The sequence below is a fragment of the Lepidochelys kempii genome, chromosome 6 (genome assembly GCF_965140265.1).
Source record: "Lepidochelys kempii isolate rLepKem1 chromosome 6, rLepKem1.hap2, whole genome shotgun sequence".
In the NCBI taxonomy this organism is placed as follows: Eukaryota; Metazoa; Chordata; order Testudines; family Cheloniidae; genus Lepidochelys; species Lepidochelys kempii.
In genome coordinates, this window is record NC_133261.1 from 77412254 (window position 1) to 77436322 (window position 24069).

General features: G+C 40.9%; 1 protein-coding gene across 7 annotated transcripts in view; it reads right to left on the reverse strand.

Annotated features, from left to right (window-relative positions):
* SPRED1 (sprouty related EVH1 domain containing 1) overlaps positions 1 to 24069 on the reverse strand; it is a 122441-nt gene that overhangs the window by 54633 nt on the left and 43739 nt on the right. For 6 of the 7 annotated variants that reach the window (XM_073348864.1, XM_073348859.1, XM_073348863.1 and 3 more), the window contains one exon: positions 5098 to 5272. In XM_073348864.1, coding sequence (XP_073204965.1) covers positions 5098 to 5272 — 175 coding nt within the window. Of the gene's footprint in view, positions 1 to 5097; positions 5273 to 22121; positions 22243 to 24069 lie in introns of all 7 variants that reach the window. The other variant, XM_073348862.1, reaches the window with a different exon arrangement.

A 24069-nucleotide genomic window follows, 5' to 3' on the forward strand; every position in this document is an offset into this window, starting at 1 on the left:
GCCTGCTTTAAATCAGAAGATAAAAAATGAAAATAAGACAACAATTTCATGGGAGTAAAACAGAAGAAGACTAATTTAGGAAGACTGTATATATTCATGAAGGTAAAAAAACACAAACTTCTGAAAATTCTACTTTCCATAGGCCAAGAATTCATATGGGTAGGATGGGAATGATATTGGAAAGGAAGCCATAGTCACTTGTGCCCCAATCCTGCAAAGACTTACACAAATGTTTAAAAACTTTAAGCACAAATAATCCCACTGAATCTTATAGGATTACTCATATGCTTAAGTCTTTGCAGAGCTATAGCCTTAATAACCAAAACATTACAGGACATACTATGCAAAGCTAAAATAGTTAGTCTTTCCCAGAAATCGTAGAGACAGACTAAATAAATATATATATTTGCTGTATCCAAAGATTATTTAAAAACAAACTGAAAATATAATTAAGAGGCCCACTTTAAAATTAAAGACTAAATATCGTATTGAAGAGATTCAGGTTTGAAGATCTCAGCTGCAAGAACACATACTGAAACTTTCTTGGAGACACTAATGCCATTCAGTGACCATATAAAGTAAATTTTGAAGTGTATAAAACAATGCTTCTGGAAAATTTAAACTAATTTGCTTTTGAAAAAACCACCATCTTGCATCCTATGCAGCCATCATCATAATTATAGTTATATATAACTATTTCTCAAAATCAGAAGTTGATAAGGATATTCTAATCTATATTAGAAAAAAAAAAGGATTTTGTGAAGGATCCCACAATTCCTATGTCACTTGTTCCACTTTGAGTCACAGTGGTCTCTACAGGCTCTTTTGTGGAGGAAGACTGAGGCTTTCTCCATTCCTTTGAGTTTAACAGTTGTGGTGTCCAACTTTCTTGACTTAAGGACACAGTTCTGTTTCCTGTCAGAGCACTAGCAAATAACTTGATAGGGACAAGACAACCAAATCTCAACTCTGTTCAGATTTAAAAACAAAACAACACACTTCTTGTCCATTTGAAGAAAAGAGAAGAGAATGGGCCAAGACTTACATGCTTGAACATAGAATCTACGATAAGATCCTTCAAACTAGCAACTACACAAATTTTAGCAACGTAGGAAGGAGGTTAATCTAACAGCTCTTAGCATCATCCGTTTGTTCCTTGATTCTAAGGGTATGTCTACACTGCAAGTAAGCCTGTGCTTGAGCCTGGGCTGAAGCCTACTCCCCACATCTACACTGTAATTACACTAACCCAGGACTCGACAGGGCTGGAGGGTCCAAGCTCAATTTAAGCCACTACCCAAGGTCTGAGCCCTGTTGCTTTGCAGTGTTGACGCAGCCCCCTTGACTTGGGCCTGGGAGTCAGCTGGAAGTATCCCACAATTCTATAGGGATACTTCCTTAGTCCTCTCTATCCCAACAATCTGAAATCCAACCTATTGAAAACAGAATAGGTTTTCCACCTCCACCCTTTTGCAAAGAGCAGCAGTTCAAGTGAGCATTAACTCATTCTCTTCTGATCACTAATCTGAAAGCTTGCTATCAAAGAGCCTCCTGGTTTTGGAATGGAGAGCAAACTGATCAAGACTTTTGCTTAGTGAGCTGCTTCCTGGTAATGTGCAGGGAGGGCAGTCACGTGTCTCAGTCCCAGGGCTAGAGTGGCCACATTTCTGGGGGCCCTAGGGACTCTGGGATATGGTTACTTTGACTTGGGTCTGTGCATTGCAACATGGACACCAGACCACCAGGTTCAAGCAGGGGTTAGAAAAGTCTTAACATAGGGTTAAAATACAACGGAGATGCTCAAGCTCAGGCTCACCTAACGAGGGTCAGCTGACTCAAGCCCCATTAACCTTGGGCTTACATTGCAGTGTAGACATACCTTAAAAGGCTGTCTTACAGTGTGCTACAGTTCCTCTGATTAAATACTGTCTGAGGATGTCCCCACCTACCCTAACTACTAGCTGGATATGGGGTCATTTATTTTATCCTAACAGTTATCCTAAATCACCTAAGGTATCAGATCTTTCTGGTTGAGTCACTAAATTAGCTTTTGATTACCGCAGCTTTCCTTTGAAGTCAGGGACAATACAAATGTACAGCTCCCTTCTACTCGCTTACCAAACATCTATCCCCATAATTACCTACACAGCAACTCCTTTTCCAAGCTGTATCGGTATCTGTATTTTACAGGAACTTCTCACATCGTTTGCTCAGACTGCACTGGAAACAAACTTCTTGCCTGCATTCTAGTTATCTTCCTCATTCTACTGGAATTCATTTAAAGAGGCACCTTCCCTAGAACTTAAGTAACATCTAAGTACAGGTGTAGTCAGGTGTACGTCAGTAGTACAGAAAAAAAATATAGTATTGAAATTGGTGATGGGGTGCACACACACACGCATACATTCAGATTAATCAACTTTTGGTGGATGAGATTCCAGAAAACTAGATAAGGGGTCTGCCCTCCAGGACCAGAGCGTGCTCATGCCAAATGCAAAACCTCACTACCTTCTCAGTGAAGCGGATACCAAATAGATCCACATAAGGCAGGAACCAAAAAATTTGGTCCAAACAAAAACAAACAAAAACACAATACAACTGATTTAATTTCCAACGCCCCACCTCACATCACCTTGGTAAGTCTGTCCATTTGCTACTTTTGAAATGGGCTTAACCAGTTCTAAAGGTTGTAGTTTGATGTTTGAGTAAATAGTAAATTTGCACTTTATTTTCAGTTTGAATACAGAGTAACCACTAAAACAGATTTCCAAGGGACGTGGTGAATCCTCCATAATTTTGTGTACTGAATTCAGTATTAGATGGTTTTCTAAAACACATGCTTTGGTCCAACCACATGATGTTGGGTACATTACAGGAAATTACCTGTGTTATGCAGAAAGTTCAATTATATGATCATAATGATACCATCTGGTCTAAATATCTGTGATCCTACAACATGAAAAACCAGAAAACGAAAAACAAAAAACCCCAAAACCAGTACTGGGTGAATATTTTCTTTTTATATCCCTCCCCCCTAAATTCCTGAACAGGAACTGAAAGACCTCTTTGTGCTCTAGAACCAGAATGAGAGAGAAGGTCAGAGAGGATGTGTCTTGGGACTGCATGAGGAATCTCCCCAATTTAGAAAGCACAGCTTCTGGACATACTACCAGCAAAGGAAGAGAAAAGTTTCAGACCTCCTATGTGAGGAACAAGTTTTGAGATGTCAGGACTTTGGAGGAGAAGCTGTTTCAAATGGTAGCCTCTCTAGCTCATGAAACTGGGAGCAGAGGATAGAAAGGACTGTTCAGGCAGAGTCTAAGACGACTATGGCTGCTTGCAAAGCCAGAGAAAAGGATTCAAAGATTCTTGTAGCAAGCTCTCCATTATCTGGTCTGCAAACAACTCTCTGGAGATGCTTCCTGCTCCAGTCACTTCAATGGAGATTTTTTTTGTGTTGAGGGAAGTACTGATTGAGATAAGGAAAAAAGAGTCATTCCTGCAGTCTGAAGATAATTTAACTGACTTGTCCACATGACTATAGTATGGCTGGATTAACTTTGAAAATGGATTTTCCCTTTTGAGTGGATCATTGATTTCATAATCTTTATCAGAGAATCTAAGATTTGGAACAACTGCTCTGATCTTCCTACACATTTTTAAGAGCTTCTTTAGATGAGAGAGCAACGGGCTGAAGGCTCTTTATTTGTTACAGGGGAGTGAATAAGATTCACCAAGTTTGTCAACTTCAGTACTGGTATTCACCAAGTTTGTCAACTTCAATACTGCTATCTTTTCCTTCATGCTGAACTAGTCCAAGGATGATGGGGAAAGTTTGCCCTCTTCCACGGATGACTGACTTCTGAAGAGCTGATGGATCACCAAAGCTCACCAAGAAACTCCTTTTAACTGCTTTTCCCTTTTTGGTCAAGTCACCCCCTTTTATTCAATCAAAATAGCATGTTGCAGAGAGGGATCTGGCTGACAGCCTAAGCATGTCACAGGTTGCATTGTGCAGGGGGAAAAAGAGAGAGTGCTACTTTGATGGAATTTAGCACCGTATTTAAATTTAGAGTTTATGGCGGTCTGGTCAGAGGCTGGTTAGAACTAGGAAAAAAGGTGTGTGAGAAAAAAATCTAAACAACGTGGGATCACTAATACCCTCAGCTTCTGAGCCTGCTGGGTGCTGGACAGTGGGAGGCGGAAGAGGGTCCAAGGCTTTCAACAGGGTTTAGGAACCAACCACCACTTGCCATGGGGATGGTGACAGCATCATAGGACCTCCTTCCTAACAGCTGAGATAAAGGCAGAAAAGTTATCAGTACTGATGGAGGAGCAGGTATTCACATGTGAGAATTAGCAACACAGATCTAAAAAGCAATTCTATCTTTTATCCTAGAAGGAAACTGCACATTTCATGCATGTAAGAGATGAAACTCTTTTAAAGAGTTCATAGTCCTGAAGTTTGGACTGCAGGGGTGTAAAATGCAGCATGCACTAGCATGCTGCACTGTAATTCCGCTTGGTGGTTTTCAGGCAATGCAATGTTTTCTAGTATTTATTTTATCAGAGTCCAGACAGGTTATTTTCAAGCAATAACTAAAGAAACTACCTTAGTATAAGTGCAAAATTTGACCCAGAATAAAATGTTTCTAGTACAAGATGGAATTCCTTCTGTACTTTTCTTTTTAAAAATAAACTTCAAGAATATTGCATGCTTGTACTTTTCTACTTTCCAGCATTTTGCTGACTTCACTGATTTTGCCAGTGCACAAACAGAAAAGAGAGGTTAGTTTGAAACTCTATTAGAAAGACAGAGGGGAGAAAAACTAATTGTTTGCCAAAAAGTGTATTTTTGAACTTCTGAAAGGGCAACACTTAATTTTAGAGATACAGGAAGAAAATTTAAAGAATCAAAAAATAAAATACTTGCTCTTTTAGGCATATGAATATTTAGAAAGTGTAAAATCATGCAACAAAGAGTGGAAACAACTATAGCTAAGAAGTTTAATTATTCTGTAGAACAACAACATGTAAGTGTTACTTTTAGGCTCTATCAAGTTATACATATGTTGTATTCATAATGTGATTTGTTACCGTTTTATCCCTGAGTCGTTCTCCGTGGATAAGAAAATCAGCACAGCTGTTCTCTTCCTGACGAATGACTTTGAAGATCGTAACACAGCTTAGTCCACCTCCTCCAAGTGGTAACCATCCACCACTTGAGTCATCCCGGGTCATCACCACAGCTCGCACTCTTGCATAACTATTACTGAAAGAGATGCAACATGAACAAATTAGTTTTTCCATAAACACAAAATGACTGAGCACCTAATCTTATTTGAAATACCAAGACCACCTTAATAAAAAATAAATGGCTGTTAAGTGCTTTCTAGTTCACAACTGAAAAGAGAGCAGATGCTACAATCTGGAAATCTGCCCAATATTAAAACTGACTTTTAACATGCTTTTATTTTAAATCTAACTTTAAAAAATTGTTTTGTATGCCTCTCCTTTTCCTTGGTCACTTTCGATATAATTTCTTGTGGTAAATATCTGGTGATCAGAGACATTAGGAAAGAAATCTTACCAGCCAACATTAGTCTTAGTAAAGACACAAATGGATTTAGAAACCATATATTTAATGGTCTAACTATATCTAGGAAGCATCACTTTTGACTGAAGACTAACTATAAAGTGAGTCAGGTTTCCACTATCAGTTGGACAGAAAAGTAAACAAATGAGAAAGGGCTTGATCCTGCTCCCACTGAAATCAGAGTAGGAACAGGCCCTAAGCTAGGAAACCTGTTTTTTTTTTCCAGTTTGCTTTACAAACTATATGTTTTCACCAGTTTCATAACTTATGTTTATAAGCAATAAATAAATAAATAAATAATAAAAGTAGCGGGTATACTACAGGGTCCCATGAAAAAAGAAAATATTAACTGACAATAGATATTCCTGCTGATTGAACTATGCAATTGTTATGAACACCTAAAATTACCTCTTGTACTGAAGTGGCATTTTTAAGAGAGTACTAGACTTATTTTAGGACCATTTGCTCCCAACATCATCTTTTCTGTTTGATACATGATGAAATTTACTTACATTTTATATAGCTCTTTCGAAATACTGTAAAGCAGAGAAATGCTAAAAATTTTAATTTAAAAAAGCGTGCTATATTAATTCTTCAAAAGTCTGACAATTTGTTTTGTTTTTTGTTTTTTAAAAAATGGAAATGCTAGTTTATGACCTCCAATTTGCAACTTCTTGTGTTTAAAGGAATTAAAGAGAGCACATGGTTTATCCAGGAACTTGTGTGATTGTCCCATTTGCACAATCATTTATGCACTTTATAAAAAGCAATCCACTATTTTACAAGAAATGAGGACCATTTGTCTGGCTTACACTGGGTTTCAGAAATCAAGTTTGCATAGTTACGCCACCTGAATGATGTTATATGAACTATGAGAACTGAACTAGAAATTTACAAAAAGATATCTGTACAAGAGTACTATTTATAATCAAATGCATCTTTTTGGGATGTGGGAGAATGTTTTATTACACAAACAGTTAAATTTTAACACATTAAGAATTTCTGATATTCCATGCAGATCTTTTCAAACCTTTTAACACACCAAAAGTCATTGTTGGGCTTTCCTGCTTTAACTTGTAATTCAAATAAATAAAATAAGCATTATGATGTAAATATCTAATGATCAAATACATAAAGCTGTGCAAATGGGGCTGTACAAACTGGAAAATGAAACAAAAGTATACAAGATCATTTTAGCTTAGGGGTGACAAATGAAATACAAGTTGTTCACTGAACCTGTGTCTTTCATCGCTAAAAATTGGTAGCTCAAGTAAACATTTGCGGTCTGTGTAATGACACCGATGGGAGCCATTTTAGCACCATCATCAATTAGCAGCCTCTCCTTCACCAGGAACATCCCAAAAAGCATCAAAGCAGCACTGCCATGCACTCACTCATTCTTATATTCCCAGAAGCAGCCAGATGACCAAGTATGAGTCTCAAACTTAATTTTTCACAGTGCAGTATTACTGCGAGTCTAATCATTGGTCTCAGATCTAGATTAAGAGAATTTCAGTTGTAAAGACAAGATCTTAAAGTGTCTGCTTATACATTTAAAATCCATTTGCTTCAGACTTTCCCTGGTCACTGTTCCCCTGGCAGCAATATAAACTGCTCCTTTTGAAGGAAATCAAGGATATTAGGGCTTCCCTGTAAATAAGGGGGAAAAAAGTGTGCAATGCCACAATCTTGTCTGACAAAATATTACATTTCTGCTCTCTTTCCACCAGGCCAACTTCAAAATTTAATGTAAGGAAACTGTAGTTCACAAACCAGCAGAATGCAGTACCTTGAGGGGTTTCAGACTAAAGTTTAGTACTTTCCTTTATATGTTTACAGAAGTACTGCTACTTCCAATGTTACTAATCTGTACTTTTACTATATCCCCAAATACAATTTACAGATACAGAGAACTTCCCTTTGTCCAAAAGCTCTCCAAGTTACAGTAACACCATCTTCACATTTAACCTTATGCTTAATTGTACCATCTAATCAAGTATATTGAACTATGACAACATTCAAACCGTAGACATTTTGATCAACTACTGTGAAATCCATTTATACAACTGATAAAGGCCAATTAGTGCAAGATTCCAATATAAAAATTCCTAACACAAATAAAGATGGTACAGTACATTCACAACCCCTTCATACTAAAATGATGAAAACGTCTCATCCAAACATCAAAGGAATAAACTAGGGCTGTCAAATTATTTTTAAAAATTGTGATTAATCGCAGTTTTAATCGCACAGTTAAACAATAATAGAATACCAATGTAAATTCATTATAAATATTTTTGGATGTTTTTCTACATTTTCAAATATATTGATTTCAATTACGACACAATACAAAGTGTATAGTATTCACTTTACATTTATTTGTATTACAAATATTTACACTGTAATAAAGATAAACAAAAGAAATAGTATTTTTTTCAGTTTACCTCATACAAGTACTGAATTGCAATCACTTTACTGTGAAAGTACATTATGTGGGGAAGGGGGAGAGAGGGCAATTACAGATAGGACCTGGTAAATGAAAACGAACTTGTCTATCTTAGCGATTGGCTGTACAAGAAGTAGGATTAACTGGATTTGTAGGCACTAAAGTTTTACAGCGTTTTATTTTTGAGTACAGATTAAGTAACAAAAACAAATCTATATTTTTAAGTTGCACTGCAACAACCAAAAGGTTAATTTTTCAGCATCTTTTGCAAATACAGCAGAGATGGCTCTAACTTTCTGCCATTGGAGTTATTAGTCGCTAAAATCTTTAACACTTCACATGTTCATGTGCCCTAGAACTCAATCTACACTTGGGAATTTTAAGAACAAATTACTACTGCGTGCTACCACTGGCTTCTGTAGACAAGATTCCAAGATCTTTCAGAATTATCACCAAGTCAATTAAACCTGTGACATGACAATTAAACCTTTGACAGTCTTTAAAAAATGGAATAGTGGTAAACAGAACTGGAAGTCTCTACTTAATCTCACAAGAGCTATCACAAACAGCTGAAAAGGGGCAGCAGCTTTACCAAGTCTTTTCTAAAACTCCTTAGTGTGACCTTAGAGTCAAAGATCAGTTTACATCAATTATGAACATATAAATTACACCTACAAGAACTGGATGCCCTCAGTAAGAAAAAAAGAATGCAGTTACCTGAGAGAACACTGAGCTACAGTTTGTGAATTAAATAGAAAAGGTTATCCGAGAGTACAACTATACTCCCTTGGCACTAAATTAAAAGCTACTAGTTTCACAGAGTGGAACAGGTTTCCCTTTCAGATCTGTAACCTATCTGCTGTACACACATTAAACTGGAAACAAAATTTGTTTTAATACATCATATCAGAAATTTATAAAAAATGTCTTGAGTTCTGACTGGATAAAAGTTCAATGAAGTCTGACTGCAAAGTAGCATCCTTCATTAGTAGTACAAGATACTTCTGAAATTACATTTGAAACAAAAGATAGGGAGTAACTAGCATGTCAAATATAACTATTAGTGGGGCAACAACAATGCAGATATAAACCCTGAAATCCCAGCTTGATCAAACCTTATAAAAAAAGTTACCTACCTTTTGTAACTGTTGTTCTTAGAGATGTGTTGCTCATGTCCATTCCAAGTAGGTGTGTGTTCTAATCTTAAACACAAAAAAGTTTACAAGAAGTGGAAGATTGGACAAATGACCAGGGATGAGTATAAAAATATTGCTCGAGCATGCAGGAGTTTGAAATCAGGAAGGCCAAATCACATCTGGAGTCGCAGCTAGCAAGAGATGTTAAGAATAACAAGAAGGGTTTCTTCAGGTATGTTGGCAGCAAGAAGGAAGTCAAGGAAAGCGTGAGCCCCTTACTGAATGAGGGAGGCAACCTAGTAACAGAGGATGTGGAAAAAGCTAAATGTACTCAATACTTTTTTTGCCTCCGTCTTCACGAACAAGATCAGCTCCCAGACTACTGCACTGGGCAGCACAGCATGGGGAGGAGGTGACCAGCCCTCTGTGGAGAAAGAAGTGGTTTGGGACTATTTAGAAAAGCTGGACGTGCACAAGTCCATAGGGCCGGATGCGTTGCATCCGAGAGTGCTAAAGGAGTTGGCAGATGTAATTGCAGAACCATTGTCCATTATCTTTGAAAACTCATGGCGATCCAGGGAAGTCCCGGATGACTGGAAAAAGGCTAATGTAGTGCCCATCATTAACAAAGGGAAGAAGGAGGATCCTGGGAACTACAGGCCACTCAGCCTCACCTCAGTCCCCGGAAAAATCATGGAGCAGGTCCTCAAGGAATCAATTCTGAAGCACTTAGAGGAGAGGAAAGTGATCAGGAACAGTCAGCATGGATTCACCAAGGGCAAGTCATGCCTGACTAATCTAATTGCCTTTTATGTTGAGATAACTGGCTCTGTGGATGAAGGGAAAGCAGTGGACGTGTTGTTCCTTGACTTTAGCAAAGCTTTTGACACCGTCTCCCACAGTATTCTTGTCAGCAAGTTGAAGAAGTATGGGCTGGATGAATGCACTATAAGGTGGGTAGAAAGTTGGCTGATTGTCGGGCTCAACGGGTAGTGATGAATAGCTCCATGTCTAGTTGGCAGCCAGTATCAAGCGGAGTGCCCCAAGGGTCGGTCCTGGGGCCGGTTTTGTTCAATATCTTCATTAATGATCTGGAGGATGGCATGGATTGCACCCTCAGCAAGTCTGCAGATGACACTAAACTGGGAGGAGTGGTAGATACGCTGGAGGGTAGGGATAGGATACAGAGGGACCTAGACAAATTGCAGGATTGGGTCAAAAGAAATCTGATGAGGTTCAATAAGGACAAGTACAGAGTCCTGCACTTCAGACGGAAGAATCTCATGCACCCCTACACACTAGGGACTAAATGGCTAGGCAGCAGTTCTGCAGAAAAGGACCTAGGGGTTACAGTGGACGAGAAGTTGGATATGAGTCAACAGTGTGCCCTTGTTACCAAGAAGGCCAATGGCATTTTGGGATGTATAAGTAGGGGCATTGCCAGCAGATCGAGGGACGTGATCATTCCCCTCTATTTGACATTGGTGAGGCCTCATCTGGAGTCCTGTGTCCAGTTTTGGGCCCCACACTACAAGAAGGATGTGGAAAAATTGGAGAGAGTCCAGCAGAGGGCAACAAAAATGATTAGTGGACTGGAACACATGATTATGAGGAGAGGCTGAGGGAACTGGGATTGTTTAGTCTACGGAAGAGAAGAATGAGGGGGGATTTGATAGCAGCTTTCAACTACCTAAAGGATGGTTCCAAAGAGGATGGATCAAGACTGTTCTCAGTGGTAGCGGATGACAGGACAAGGAGTAATGGTCTCAAGTTGCAATGGGGGAGGTTTAGGTTGGATATTAGAAAAAAAACTTTTTCACTAAGAGGGTGGTGAAACACTGGAATGCGTTACCTAGGGAGGTGGTGGAATCTCCTTCCTTAGAAGTTAAGGTCAGGCTTGACAAACCCCTGTCTGGGATGATTTAATTGGGGATTGGTCCTGCTTTGAGCAGGGGGTTGGACTAGATGATCTCCTGAGGTCCCTTCCAACCCTGATATTCTATGATTCTATGCTACGTGCATGATCGTCGGAAGGTTTTTCCCTAGCGGTAACGGTTGGATCGGCTGTGGGGCCCGTGGAGTGGCGCCTTCATGGCCAGGTATATATGACCCACTCTTCCGTCTCCCTTATGTCGGAGTATCCGGCAAGAAGGAACTGATGGGTCTTAAAATGGAGAAGAGCAACACATGTCAAAACAACAGTTATGAAAGGTAGGGAACCATTTTTAATTCTTTGAGTGATTGCTCATGTCAATTCCAAGTAGGTGACTCCCAAGCAGTCCCAAGGGAGTCGGAGTTCACAGAATTGCAGATTGTAGCACAGCTCCACCAAATGCAGCATGGTCTCTAGCCTGCTGCATGATGGTGTAGTGCGACATAAAGATATGACGAGACGACCATGTTGCCTCCCTGCAGACATCCTGAATGGGGCCCTGCACCAGAAAGGCTGCAGATGAAGCTTGAGTTTTCATGGAGTGCTCCATCAATGCTGGGGCTGGTATCTTTGCCAGGTTGTAGCACATCTTGATACAGGAAGTAATCCAAAAAGAGATTCGTTGAGGAATGAGACCGGCAGTCCTTTCATTCTCTCAGCAATGGTGAAGAAGAGTTGTGTTGACTTCCTGAACGGCTTTGTCCACTCAACGTAAAAAGCCAACGCCTGTCTAACGTTCAGGGAATGGAGCCTGCATTCCCTGTCATTAACATGTGACTTTGGGAAGAACGCTGGTAAAAAGTTGTTAGAGGTTCGAAAAGGGGCATCATGAGCCTTGAGAAGACCAGGTTAAGGACACAAGGGGAACCAGTTGCCACACCTGGGGGTACAGTCTGTCTAGCCCTTTAAGGAAGCATCCAACCACGGGGTTAGCGAATACCAACTGCCCACTGTGTGTGGGTGGAAGGGGGTAATAGCTGCCAGGTGCACCTGGATTGATGAGACTGCCAGCCCATGCTGCTTTAAGTAGAGTAAGTAGTCCAGTATAAAGGGCATTGAGGACTGCAGAGGAAGGGTGCCCTTCTGTGCAGACCAAATAGAGAACCTTTTCCATTTGGCTAGATAAGTGGCTTTCTACTGCCAAGAAGAACTTCCCTAACTGAATCAGAGCACTGGAGCTCTAATGGGTTTAGCCATGGATTTTCCATGTGGTGAGGTGGAGAGACTGCAGGTTGGGGTGCAGAAGGCAGCCGTGGTCCTGCGTGATAAGGTCTGAAAACAGGGGCAATGTCATGGGTGGTGTCCACCAAGAGGTTCAACGCCGGCACTATGAGAATCAGCAAAGCCTTGTCCTGCCGGACCTTGAGGAGGACCTTGTGGATTAGAGGCAACAGCAGGCATGCATACAGCAGGTGCCCCGTCCATGAGAGGATAAAGGCGTACATGATTGAGCCAGGGCTGTGATTCAGGAAAGAGCAGAACTTCTGGCACTTCCTGTTGCTTCGTGTCATGAGATCCCTACCTCAAGGAGATACTGCGGACGATGTCCTGTTGGAAAGGTTTGGAAAAATATACTCCCACACAGACTGACTGTGAATCGAGCCACCACAGGAGGGACTCGAGAGCCCGAGGAGAAAGCATGACCAGACTGTCCTGATGGTCCCGGTTTGATCTGTACGCTTAGGCCAGGCACGCCTGGAGGGGATGGAGCTGCAGCCTTGCATGCTACACCACATAAGTGCACAGTGCCATATGCCCGAGTAATTTTAGGCAGTTTCTAGATATCGTGGTGGGGAACCAGTGGAGACCTTTTATGATGGCGCTCATGGCAAGAAAACGAGACTCGGGCAGGAATGCCCTGGCCTGGGTGGAATCCAGGAGGGCCTCAATGAATTCTATTGTTTGAGTGGGAGCCAGAGTCGAATTTGCCATGTTGAAGAACATTGTAAGTACCAGGTTCACATGTTCCTCCACCTGGGCTTGAGACGGACCCTTGATGAGCCAGTTGTCTAGATACGGGAAGACTTGCACCTGACACTTTTGAAGGAAGGCTGCCGCGACCGCCATGCACTTGGTGAACACCTGAGGAACTGCTGATAGGGGAGGACTATAAATTGATAATACAAGCTGCTGACCACAAACAGGAATTGTCTGTGGGAAGGGATTATGTAGATGTGGAAGTACATGGAAGTCCCTCAAGTTGAGGACAGTGTACCAATACCCAGATCCAGAGAGGGAATGATGAAGGCCAGGGAGACCATGCGGAACTTCAGTTTTTTCCATGAATTTGTTGAGGTTTCACAGGTCTAAAATGGGCCTGAGCCTGCCTTTGGCCTTGGGGACTAAGTAGTAGTGGGAGTAGAATCCCCTGCCCCTAAAATCCAGATGAACCTCTTTTACCACCCCCAGCTGTAGGAGCGTTTGCACCTCCTGCACTAGAAGTTGCTCGGGAGAAGTGTCCCTGAAGAGGGAAAGGGAGGGCGGGCGGGTGGGAAGAGAATATTGCAATTCTACTGTGCTCAGGACCCGAACGAACGATCTGAGGTTATTTGAGCCCAGGTACAGTAGAAATGAGATAGATGGTTCACAAGGGAGGGGAAGGATCCGGATATTGAACTGGCACTCTGTCCTCGGGCACACCTTCAAAAGTTTGGCTTTGAGCCTGAGGTCTGCTTAACTGAGCCCTTCCCTTGGCCGGAGGAGGACTGAGAAGTGCCTTCTTCTGCCCCACTTCCTACTGTAGTCCTGTATAGGTGGGACAGGGTAAAATCGTTAGGTGGTCTGGGGCTTAAATGCCTTTCTTTGTGGGGCTGGTGCGTGCAGCCCCAAAGACTTGAGGGTCACTCACAATTCCTTAAGGCTATGCAGCCTTGAGTCTGTCTGTCTGTTCAGCAAAGAGGCTGGAGCAGTCGAAGTGCAGGTCCTGAATTGTGTTCTGGACCTCATGTGGGAGCCCCGAGACCAAGAGCTGCATCTCATAGTTATGACCGTGCCCATAGTGCAGGTGGCTGAGTCAGCTCAGTCCAGGGTTGCCTGAAGAGAGATCCTGACGACCTCCTTTCCCTCCTCCAGAACTGCTCCCAACTCCAAGCGGCAGTCAGCTGGGAGCAATTCTTGGAATCTGGCCAGAGAGCTCTAGGAATGATAAGCATAGAGGCTCAGGACTGCTTGCTGATCCACTGTGTGAAGCTGGACCCGCCCCGATGGAGTAGACTTTCCAACTGAAGAGGTCCAGCTTCTTAGCATCCCTGGATTTGGGGGTAGGCCCCAGTTGCCCCTGGAGCTCTTTGTGGTTCGTCACCTCCAACACCAGGGTCCCCAGAGGTGCTCATATCCCTTAGAAGGCACAAAGTATTCGCGTTCTGCACCCTTGGCTGTCGGCGGGATAGAGGTGGGTGTGTGCCTTGGTGGTATTCTGTATGGTTTTGATGAGGGGCAGAGCCACCCTCAAGGGCCCTTCAGGGCCAGTATATCTACCATGGGATCTGTATCCTCAGAGACCTCCTCTGCGTTCAGGTTCTGGGCCACCCTCCCGAGCACGTCTTGATGGGCCCTGGTGTCCATAGCAGGCAGAGTGGTGGAGGTCCCTGCTATCACCTAATCCGGGGAGGATGAGGATGACTCCCTCGGAGGCACGGGGTCTTCTTGCCCCTCTGGCTCACAGGGATCCCCTTGCGCCACCCAGTGCCACAGCCGCTTCAGTGAAGACATCTTCATCAGCCTGGCCTTATGCATCCTTACCCCAGGGAGGCTCCCAGGCTACAGATGTAGCTGATGGAGGGATTCGTGCCTCCGACTCCACTGACAGGGACCTGGAACCCGGACCCTGGACTTGGGTGTCCAGAAAGGCCACTGTGTCAGTCCCTGCCACTGCGGAGGCCAGGATATTACAGGCACTGGCTGCCCTTCATTTTGCCTAGGGAAGTGCCAGGAATGGTGCCGGCTCTGCCTGGAAGCATAGGAGTCCACCTTCGCCTCCAAGGAGAAGTCCGAATCTGACCAGGGCATTGCAGATGGAGACTGTGCCGGGGATCGGTGCTGTGGTGAATGCAATCGGCACTGCATCATAATGGGCTTGCCCCTATTCCAGATCAGCATTGGTGCCAACGATGTTGCTGGTGCACCTGCTGGTGGAGAGAGGAACTGCGCCATCGTGGCAATCAACTCCCTGGCCACCTCGAATGTAACCGGCATGGAGGGAGCATCCAAGTCCTCCTCCAAATCTTCCTGCACCAGGGAGTCCACTGTGGCTGGACTCAACGGACCTCCCCCGAGAGGCCAGAGTCAACAGCGCCAGTCTAGGTGGACCCAACTGGGGATGCACCCAACTGGCACCTGCCTGCTCTGCTGCCAGCAGGGGAGAGCCCCGTCAGCTCTTTTTTTCTTGTGCGGCACCAGCGACTATGACCAGTGCCTCGCACTAGACCTGGTCCTTGGTGCCAAGGAATGGCGGTGCCATTGCCCTTTGGATGAGTCCTTCCTCGGTGCTGGGGCTTCCCGTACTGAGTCCGGTGTGCTGCACACTGAAGCACCTGGCGCCAGTTCAGCTGGGATTATAAACCACTGGAATATACTACTAAACATTAACAGTTCTTCCTTCTTCCATCAGCATTGCAAAAGTTTAAGAACCTACTCCCATGCAATTTCAGGGAAAGAAAAACACACCACCTTTCAGTTTTTACAGTATTCCACTTTTGAAACTACCAGTGCCAATATTCTATTCTCACATTCAGCGTTGCTATGCTTTTATTTAACCTCATACAACTGTATATAAATTGGAAATGTAACTCAAAGAAATAGTGATCGCATCTGAAGTCACACTGTGAACCTATGGGTAGAGCAACTACCCTGTGCATATTATTAGAACTCACGCAAAATATTTTTCAGCATTTTAAAACTATAAAGTCACCTCCAAAAATTGGATCCACAACTGGAATTACTAACTGTAATGCATGTGACACTGGCTACCATCTAGGATTTCATTTATTTTTTTAGATAGGTAAATACTTCCCCCTAATTTGTTTCAATATTGCTAAAATTTCTATTTGTAAGTATGTAACTAAAATGTCTTAACAAAATTAACTTTTTGTAAATATAGCTAACATAGTACAAGATGAATTCCCATAAATCCATGGTCAGTATATTATGGCAAAGATAGTTGTTATATTGGCTAAGCAGTCAATTTGTCAGGGAAAAGTCAATTTGTGCAATGGAGTGTCTAACAGATTGATGCATTTTCACAATGTTGGAAGAGGGGAGAAAAGAAACTTATATTATAAAAGTCTATGTGCCAACTACAGGACCACTATACTATAAAAGGACACTATACTATAACAAAAACCCCTCCGCCATGCTCTACGTTGGCATCTCAGAGTGAGCTCTTCCTGGATCCACACTCCCTACCTCAGGTTGGTGCTTTGTAAGCCTATTTTAAGTTTTTTGTTTGTTTTTTTTGTTGGGGGAGAGGGCAATATAAAATGCTTTTGTTTGCTCTTTGGGAGAGATTGCAAGAGCTATTCTTCTGCCACTTACAGTACCTGATATCCAAACAGGAGAGCACTTTATGCTTGCAAAGAGACAGGGCACGGGAGCCTTTATGTATATATAATTAGAAACAAGATAAAAATGTGTGATTACATAAAAGGTATCGTACTAAACACCAAAATAAAGTCAGACAAATCTACCGTTTAGGTTAGGTGAATATCTGTACTTATAACAGGGTGCTAGTCCTTTGGGCACCTGTGTGGAATGGGATGTTTGCTTTAGGTATGTAGCCCTTTGAAAATGGCGTTTTGGGAGTAGCAGCCTCCAGATGGAGGACATGACTAAATCCTAAGAGAGATGCCGCTTACACCAGCAAATAGACTGTCAGAATAGCTGTATCTTCCCAAAGGCTTTTGCTGTCCCTAGCTATGTTGGTTACTGATGTGATTTCCTATTTCCCTCTCTCCCCCGCCCCGGATACACATTCCTAACTGACAAAGCTATGCTGGCAAAATTTTTAAGTGTAAACATAGCCTGAGAAGAGTCATGTGACTGCAGGATGAAAGCAAGACCACTGCTATAGAAGAGGCAGCCTACTCTCAAGTAAGGGAGAGACCAGAGTCTTGGCAAGACCTGGAGAAGTGGGGCTCTGGACAGCAACCACGCCTAGGAAATGGAGTCCACCAGCCAGACCAGATCCAAGAATTCTTAGAGGGAGTACAGAAGGAAACCCAAGGAAGGGTAAGAATAAAGGGCCTAAGAGGAAGGCCAGGTGATAAGAAAAGGAAATACCTCCAAATGCTGCTGATGGACAAGGCTGAAATGGATGACTACTTCATTATTTAGGGTCTTGGGGTTGGAGAGCCCCACACCTTGGGGCAGAAAGGACTCAGACACTGTTTTCATCTTGCAAAGCCAGGAGAACTGTTTATTGTATTGTGACTTAATAAATCAGACACCAAGAAAGGAGATTTTACTCCAGAACGCATTGAGAGAGAGTTCTGAGGCATGAATGACTACTTATTCCATTCCCAGAACCCAGACAGTGTAATATACTTATGTTTTCTTGAATTTTATTAATAATGATTCCTTGAAAGCCAACTGAACAAGATCACTAGACCTAGGTTTTCCTTATTTAAAAATGTAGATTTAATATTATGACCATAAAAATGCTTTAGTGCTCTTCTGCTCCCAACCTCCCACTTGACATATTAGAAGCCCTCACAGTATGCCCTACAACAAAACACTGTTAGGTCCATAATAAATGGACAATTGGTAAGAAACTGATCTGAATTCAAGAGATGATTATAGAAAGCAACTAGGCATTTAAGAAACATGAAAAATATTTTTACAGTGTCCTTTTAGTAAACACTATTCCTTATTCAGGTGTGTGAGCGAGAGAGAGAAGGAAGATGGTTTTAACAGTTATCATTACTTTTCCCCCACAAGGTGTGTTTAAAATGGTAACCATTCAGAAGGTTTAATCACTAGAACATACTCAGAAGCCACCTCCAGCAAGAGAGTAAAAAAACCCAAAACAAATAAAATAAAAGCTAAAGCTCCTCATTTAGGACACAGTAGTAACTACAAGGGCAAAATGTACTACAAAGCCAAGTATTTATGTTTGAAGCAAAGAGTCTTTTTCTGTTTATGATGCTTCTAATGTCCTCTGAGAATTTGTTCACTCTCCTGTGCCCAATTCAAAGCCTTCCTAAAACCCACTTCGCATTATGAAGCCTGGAAGTAGAGGAGAATGTACGTAACCAGTATTCCCAACTCTCAAAATTTTATTGCCGCTCCACCAACTTTTGGGTGTTTTTTTTAACCTCACGAAAAGACGAAAGGCTGCCCACTCACAAATTTTTCATTCTTCAAACTAGCCACCATCTTCCATTACTATCAATGGGGCTAAAGCCAGCACTATGGCCGCCATTTCTTTACAGTCTATCTGCATATGGAAGTGACGTTGTCCTTAATAAAACCGACTGCCACCTCCCACTGTTTTCAATGAGATTGAAGCCATGCCCACAGGCAAAATGATTCCACTCTGGTTCAAAGGGCTAGACAAAAAACAGGGTATGTGGGGAGCAGCACAGACACTGTGAAGGTGGATATGGAGAGTGAGGGCGAGCAGGCAACTGCAGGGAGCCAGAGGTGGATTTAGTGATTGCAGAGTGTGGGGAGTGCTGTCCTGTCTCAGGCAATGTGTGAGCAGAGACAGGGTAGAGGGTGTCAGGGAAGTGTTACTTTTTGCAAAAGGCTAAACCAATTCCGTATTGTTTTTATTGTGACACCATTGCTTATATGAATGAATAAATTCTTTATATGTATATGGAATTCATCAACCCTAAAAAGGTAAAGAGTTCTATGTGAGAGTGTAAACCAGGGGTTCTCAACTGCGGGTCGGCACCCCTCAGGGGATTGCAAGATTCTTACATGGGTGGTCGCAAGCTGTCAGCCTCCATCCCAAACCCTGTTTTGCCTCCAGCATTTATAATGGTGTTAAATATATAAAAAAGCATTTTTAATTGTTGGGGGGAGGGGGAAAGTTGCACTCAGAGGCTTGCTATGTGAAAGGGTCACCAGTAAAAAAGTTTGAGAATCACTGGTGTAAACCATTATGCGTTAATTAGGTCGGCGGTTCTCAAACTATTTACCATCCAGCCCTTTTTAAATCAAAGGAAATAAACTAGGAGGGGAGAAAGTCAAGACAGTGTTAGGAAATGGATAGCAGTTCTCCTTTCTGAGGTGTGAGGAGAGGGTAAGTGAAGTCTCCATCTGAGTAGCCAGGGAGAGGTGTGCATTAAAAGGTTGACTTTTCAACCTAAAATCATCACACACATTGGTAGAGGAGCATAGAGGAAAGTTAAAAATCAAAAGACAGACTTAAAAACTATGATTTGATGGTTTTTAAAAATCTCATTATTTTGGGGTCCAGTCTCATCAGCTCCAATCTCATCCTAATATCTGATGTCCTAAGGTTGGCAATACTGTCTACCAAGAAATAAGAACAAGAAAACTGAACCATCAGGATGTATATTACAGCCAAAAACTATACTAAAAGGAATATTAAGGTTGCAAAATTAAACACTCAAAGTTAGGAAATACCAGAATTAAGGTTAGTCACACAACCTTATTTCAGCTTCCCTGTTTGGATACAGTTTTAATCACATACTATTTCCCCCCCATAGAACCCTTGTCTCATGCAGTTACTGAATATTTATTTTTATCCTCCACACTCAATGTGTTGCTCCACTCCTTATTTAACACACAACACCCAAATATAGCACTGAATACAAAATTATTCATTTTTTTCTGGGATGTTTCTATGGTACTCTCACCAGCAGTTTATTTATCCTTACAACACTTCTGTGAGGTTAGGTGGTAAGATCCCTATTTAATGGTTGCAGAATTGAGGCACAAAGAGATTAAGGCCAAAATTCTCAAAACTCTCCACTAATTTTGGATGTGTAACTTGGAACATCTAGGGCCTAATTTTTCAGAGTACTTAGCATATTTTATATGTTCAAAGCAGAGCTCCCATTTACTTAGTTGCAGGTTTTGGGGGTAATATACTAATTAAAAAAAGTGAGAAACAGAAATTCTATCATGTTGAACATGGGCACACAATATATTTTTTCCTAACCTCATTCTTGAAAAACAGCTGAGCTGTTGTAGCTGAAACTTAAAAAAAGTAAAATAAAATAAAAAGCCAGAGGCAGATACCCTGTATGGGGAAATTCAGCTCAAACAAGTAAAGTTTGCCAAAGCTATAAGCAACTGAAAGAACAGGATCTTATAATGGAAAGTGTTGGAAAACCATAACTATAACAGGTGATACCAGTTGTGTTTGTAATACTATTGGTTATTGAGCAACAACAACAACACAAAAAAACAAACAAAACCTTATTGCCATCTTTGCCCCTTACATCATCTACCTGTCTGTCTGATCCTTACTTACTGTGCCACATTAAGTCAAAACTGTACACTTTTAGGAGCAGAGACCAATTTGCCACTTGTGAGGTACCTCCACCAGAATGCTTGGAAAAAGACAAGAAAAACCAAAGAAAGTTTTACAAGACCTTTTAAATAAAAACAGCACTAGAATACTTTGGTATTTTGTCTGAAATGAAGTCTGAAAACACCAACATTTACAAGGAAGACAGGCTTTGTAACTTTTTCAACCAATTCACCAACCCTAGGACAAGTACAGGTATGTATCCTAAGGCAGACTTAAACTGAATCTTAGATGACCTGACAGACAGACAGATAGACAGACAAAAAATGCAGTCAGACAACACCCAGCCTCCAAGGAAACAATTCTGCAACATTTTATAAAAAAATACAAAAATAAAGTTTGGAGTCAGCAGTGGCTTTTGTTCTCTCTGGAATAGCACTGGTTATTACAATTTATGATAAAATATTGGCTTAATAGCAAACAATTTTCAGTTAGTGTTTGTATCTGAACAAGCTAAAGTTCACCAATTTACAATTATTTAATTTTCTCAAGGCCAGATTCTGCCATCCTAGGTATATATAGACCGTATCACTTTAGTAACTAGACACCTCCTGGCTATGTGAGTGCAGTAAGACGACACAGTCATCTTGGTTAAGGATGGCATAAAAATCACCCTCAATGTGCACGCTGAGGTGTGGACATGTTTGGAACAAAATGACTTGTTGATTAATTCTTGATAAATCAAATGAGACTGGGATATTTAAAATAACTAAGTAGACTACAGTAAAATTTTACGTGTAAGCGTGGCTGCTAAGAATTCATGCCACCCTCCACTCATTAAAGTTTTCAAACGAAGTACCTTTGTGTCTTCGTCTATGCTGCCCCTCATGCTTGAGAGAAACTCTGTAAACATCCACAAAGCTACTTCATTATCATCCTTCACATCCCTAACTTTGCTATGATGCCTTCAAAACAAAACAAAAATACACCATACCCCCCCACCACCATCGCACAGTTGGCAATGGTTAGAGGTCTCTGATGTGCTGAGACCACTACCTATCACGCCAACCAGTACTGTCTTACTGTTTCCTTGTACGCCTCTCTGTCTGTAGACATGTTATCTCTTGTCTTTTACTTGGAGCAGGGAGCTTCCTTTTGTTCTGTCTTTGTGCAGCAGCTAGCACAATGGGGTTCCCACCACTAGAGAAACACTACTACTAACAACATTCCAGATCCACCTCCTCACATGGGTTGTGAAGCTCTAAAGCCGGCAATACCACAGGGGCAGGTTGCAGCTACGATACACAAGTGGTCTCTGCATCCCAGTGCCTCCAGCTCTCTGTGGCAGCTCCTTCCACAATAAGTGTCTGGCATATTTAGTTAGACCAACTGCAGAGCCACCGACAAATTCCACCACCTTTTCTCCCCAAGGGAAAATGGCAGTCCAGGCCTCAATCCTTCAATTTACACCTATATTCAATAAGCTTACTCTTAATTCAAACGGTTCCACATGAAGTAGAGAATCACAGAATTAAGGTAGTTAGATCCTACCTTTAGTTTAAACCTACCTTTCCACTCTTATATCTGTTTACAAAGTCCATATTATTCTTTGTTTCCCTTCCCACATGGGTTGGGTGGGAAATACAGGCAGAAACACATCAAATCAAGCAGTCCTGAGCAAATACATAACTAAATAAAACAGAGAAAAGAATTTTCATTTTTTAAAAAAAGTCAGTGTCAATCTCTAAATGGACTATGAGCTGTGTGTGTAAGTAGTATTATGGATTATAAAAATATGCTGAACAAAAATATACAGTGTTCTATAGCACCTGAAAGTATTATTACAGTGAAGTTTGTGTGAACATTTGCATTATAAAGACTGACTTCTAAAAAGAGGTAAGTTGGTTATATAAATTTGCTCCTAAAATGAAACTCTGTAGTTAAGAGTTTTAGGTAAAGCTATCTTAAAAAAAAACAAAAACAAAAAAACCCCAAGAATATCCCCATCATTTTAGATATTTGTATTAGTAACTAGTAAATTTTAGGGCTGTCAAATGATTAAAAATAATAATCATGATTAATCGCGAGATTAAAAAATAATCACGATTAATCACAGTTTTAATCATGCTGTTAAACAATAACAGAAGGCCATTTATTTAAATATTTTGCGGGGTTTTCTACATTTTCAAACATACTGATTTCAGTTACTACACAGAATACCAAGTATACAGTGCTCATTTTATATTATTTTTATTACAAATATTTGCATTGTAAAAAGATAAACAAATCAATATTTTTCAATTCACTTCATACAGATACTGTAGTGCTATTTCTTTATCATGAAAGTGCATTACAGAGTGGGGAATTACAGGTAGAACCCCATAAATGTAAACAAACTTGTTTGTCGTAGCAATTGGCTGAAGAAGTATGACTGAGTGGACTTGCAGGCTCTAAAGTTTTAGATTTTTTTATTTTTGAGTACAGTTCTGTAACAGAAACAAATCTACATTTGTAAGTTCCACTTTCATGGTAAAGAGATTGCACTACGGCACTTGTATGAGGTGAACTGAAACATACTATTTCTTTTGTTTATCTTTATTACAGTGTAAATATTTGTAATCAATAATAATATAATAAAGCAAGCACTGTACACTTCGTATCGTGTTGTAATTAAAATCAATATATTTGAAAACGTAGAACAACATCCAAAAATATTTATCATAAATTTAAATTGGTATTCTATTATTGTTTAACAGTGCAATTAAAACGGCGATTAATCATGATTAATTTTTTTAATCCAGTTAATTTGTTTTGAGTTAATTGCAATTAATTGGCAGCACTAATAAATTTTCTAGTTTCAAAACAAAGAAATGACTTTGTCCCTTTAAGTGGACTACTAGCTTGCAATCTTTCATTAGATTTTCTTTTCAACAGCAAAAATATGTAAAGGAACAGCATACAAGTTAGATTCAAATTTTGATCTAGCTTAAAAAACCCTATGAAATCTAAATCCTAATTTTAAATCCACCACTCAGTGAATAAAGAGAAGATACACAATAATTAGCATGCAAGGCTCCAGAAACTGATTTGCATTAGCTGTTCAGCTATTTTCTCAACTGCATACCTTTCAGTAGAGAGACTATAATGCGGCATACAGACAAACAAAAGAAAAATGCTTAGGCTTCTATGTAAGCAGTCCTTAAAAGAAGAGAGGAACTGTATGATGCAGGGTTGTTTTAGTGGTTTTGCAGCTGGTCACTGGTAAGAATCCAGATAAAGTCAGTAAGGAGCCAGAAATGATTTTTAAGTAGCCTATGTGCAACTTCATGATTCATATTTCTACAATCCCAGTCATAATCAGCACTGTTCTTGGCAGTCTCAAATGCCTCAAAGGGACTGAAAGGAATGGTGACAACTATGCTCTGAATACTCCCTCTAATTCAGAGAGTTGAGGAACACTGGCAGGATATCATAAGGAAAGCCTTTGACAGCTACCACTTAATTTTAACTCCTGTG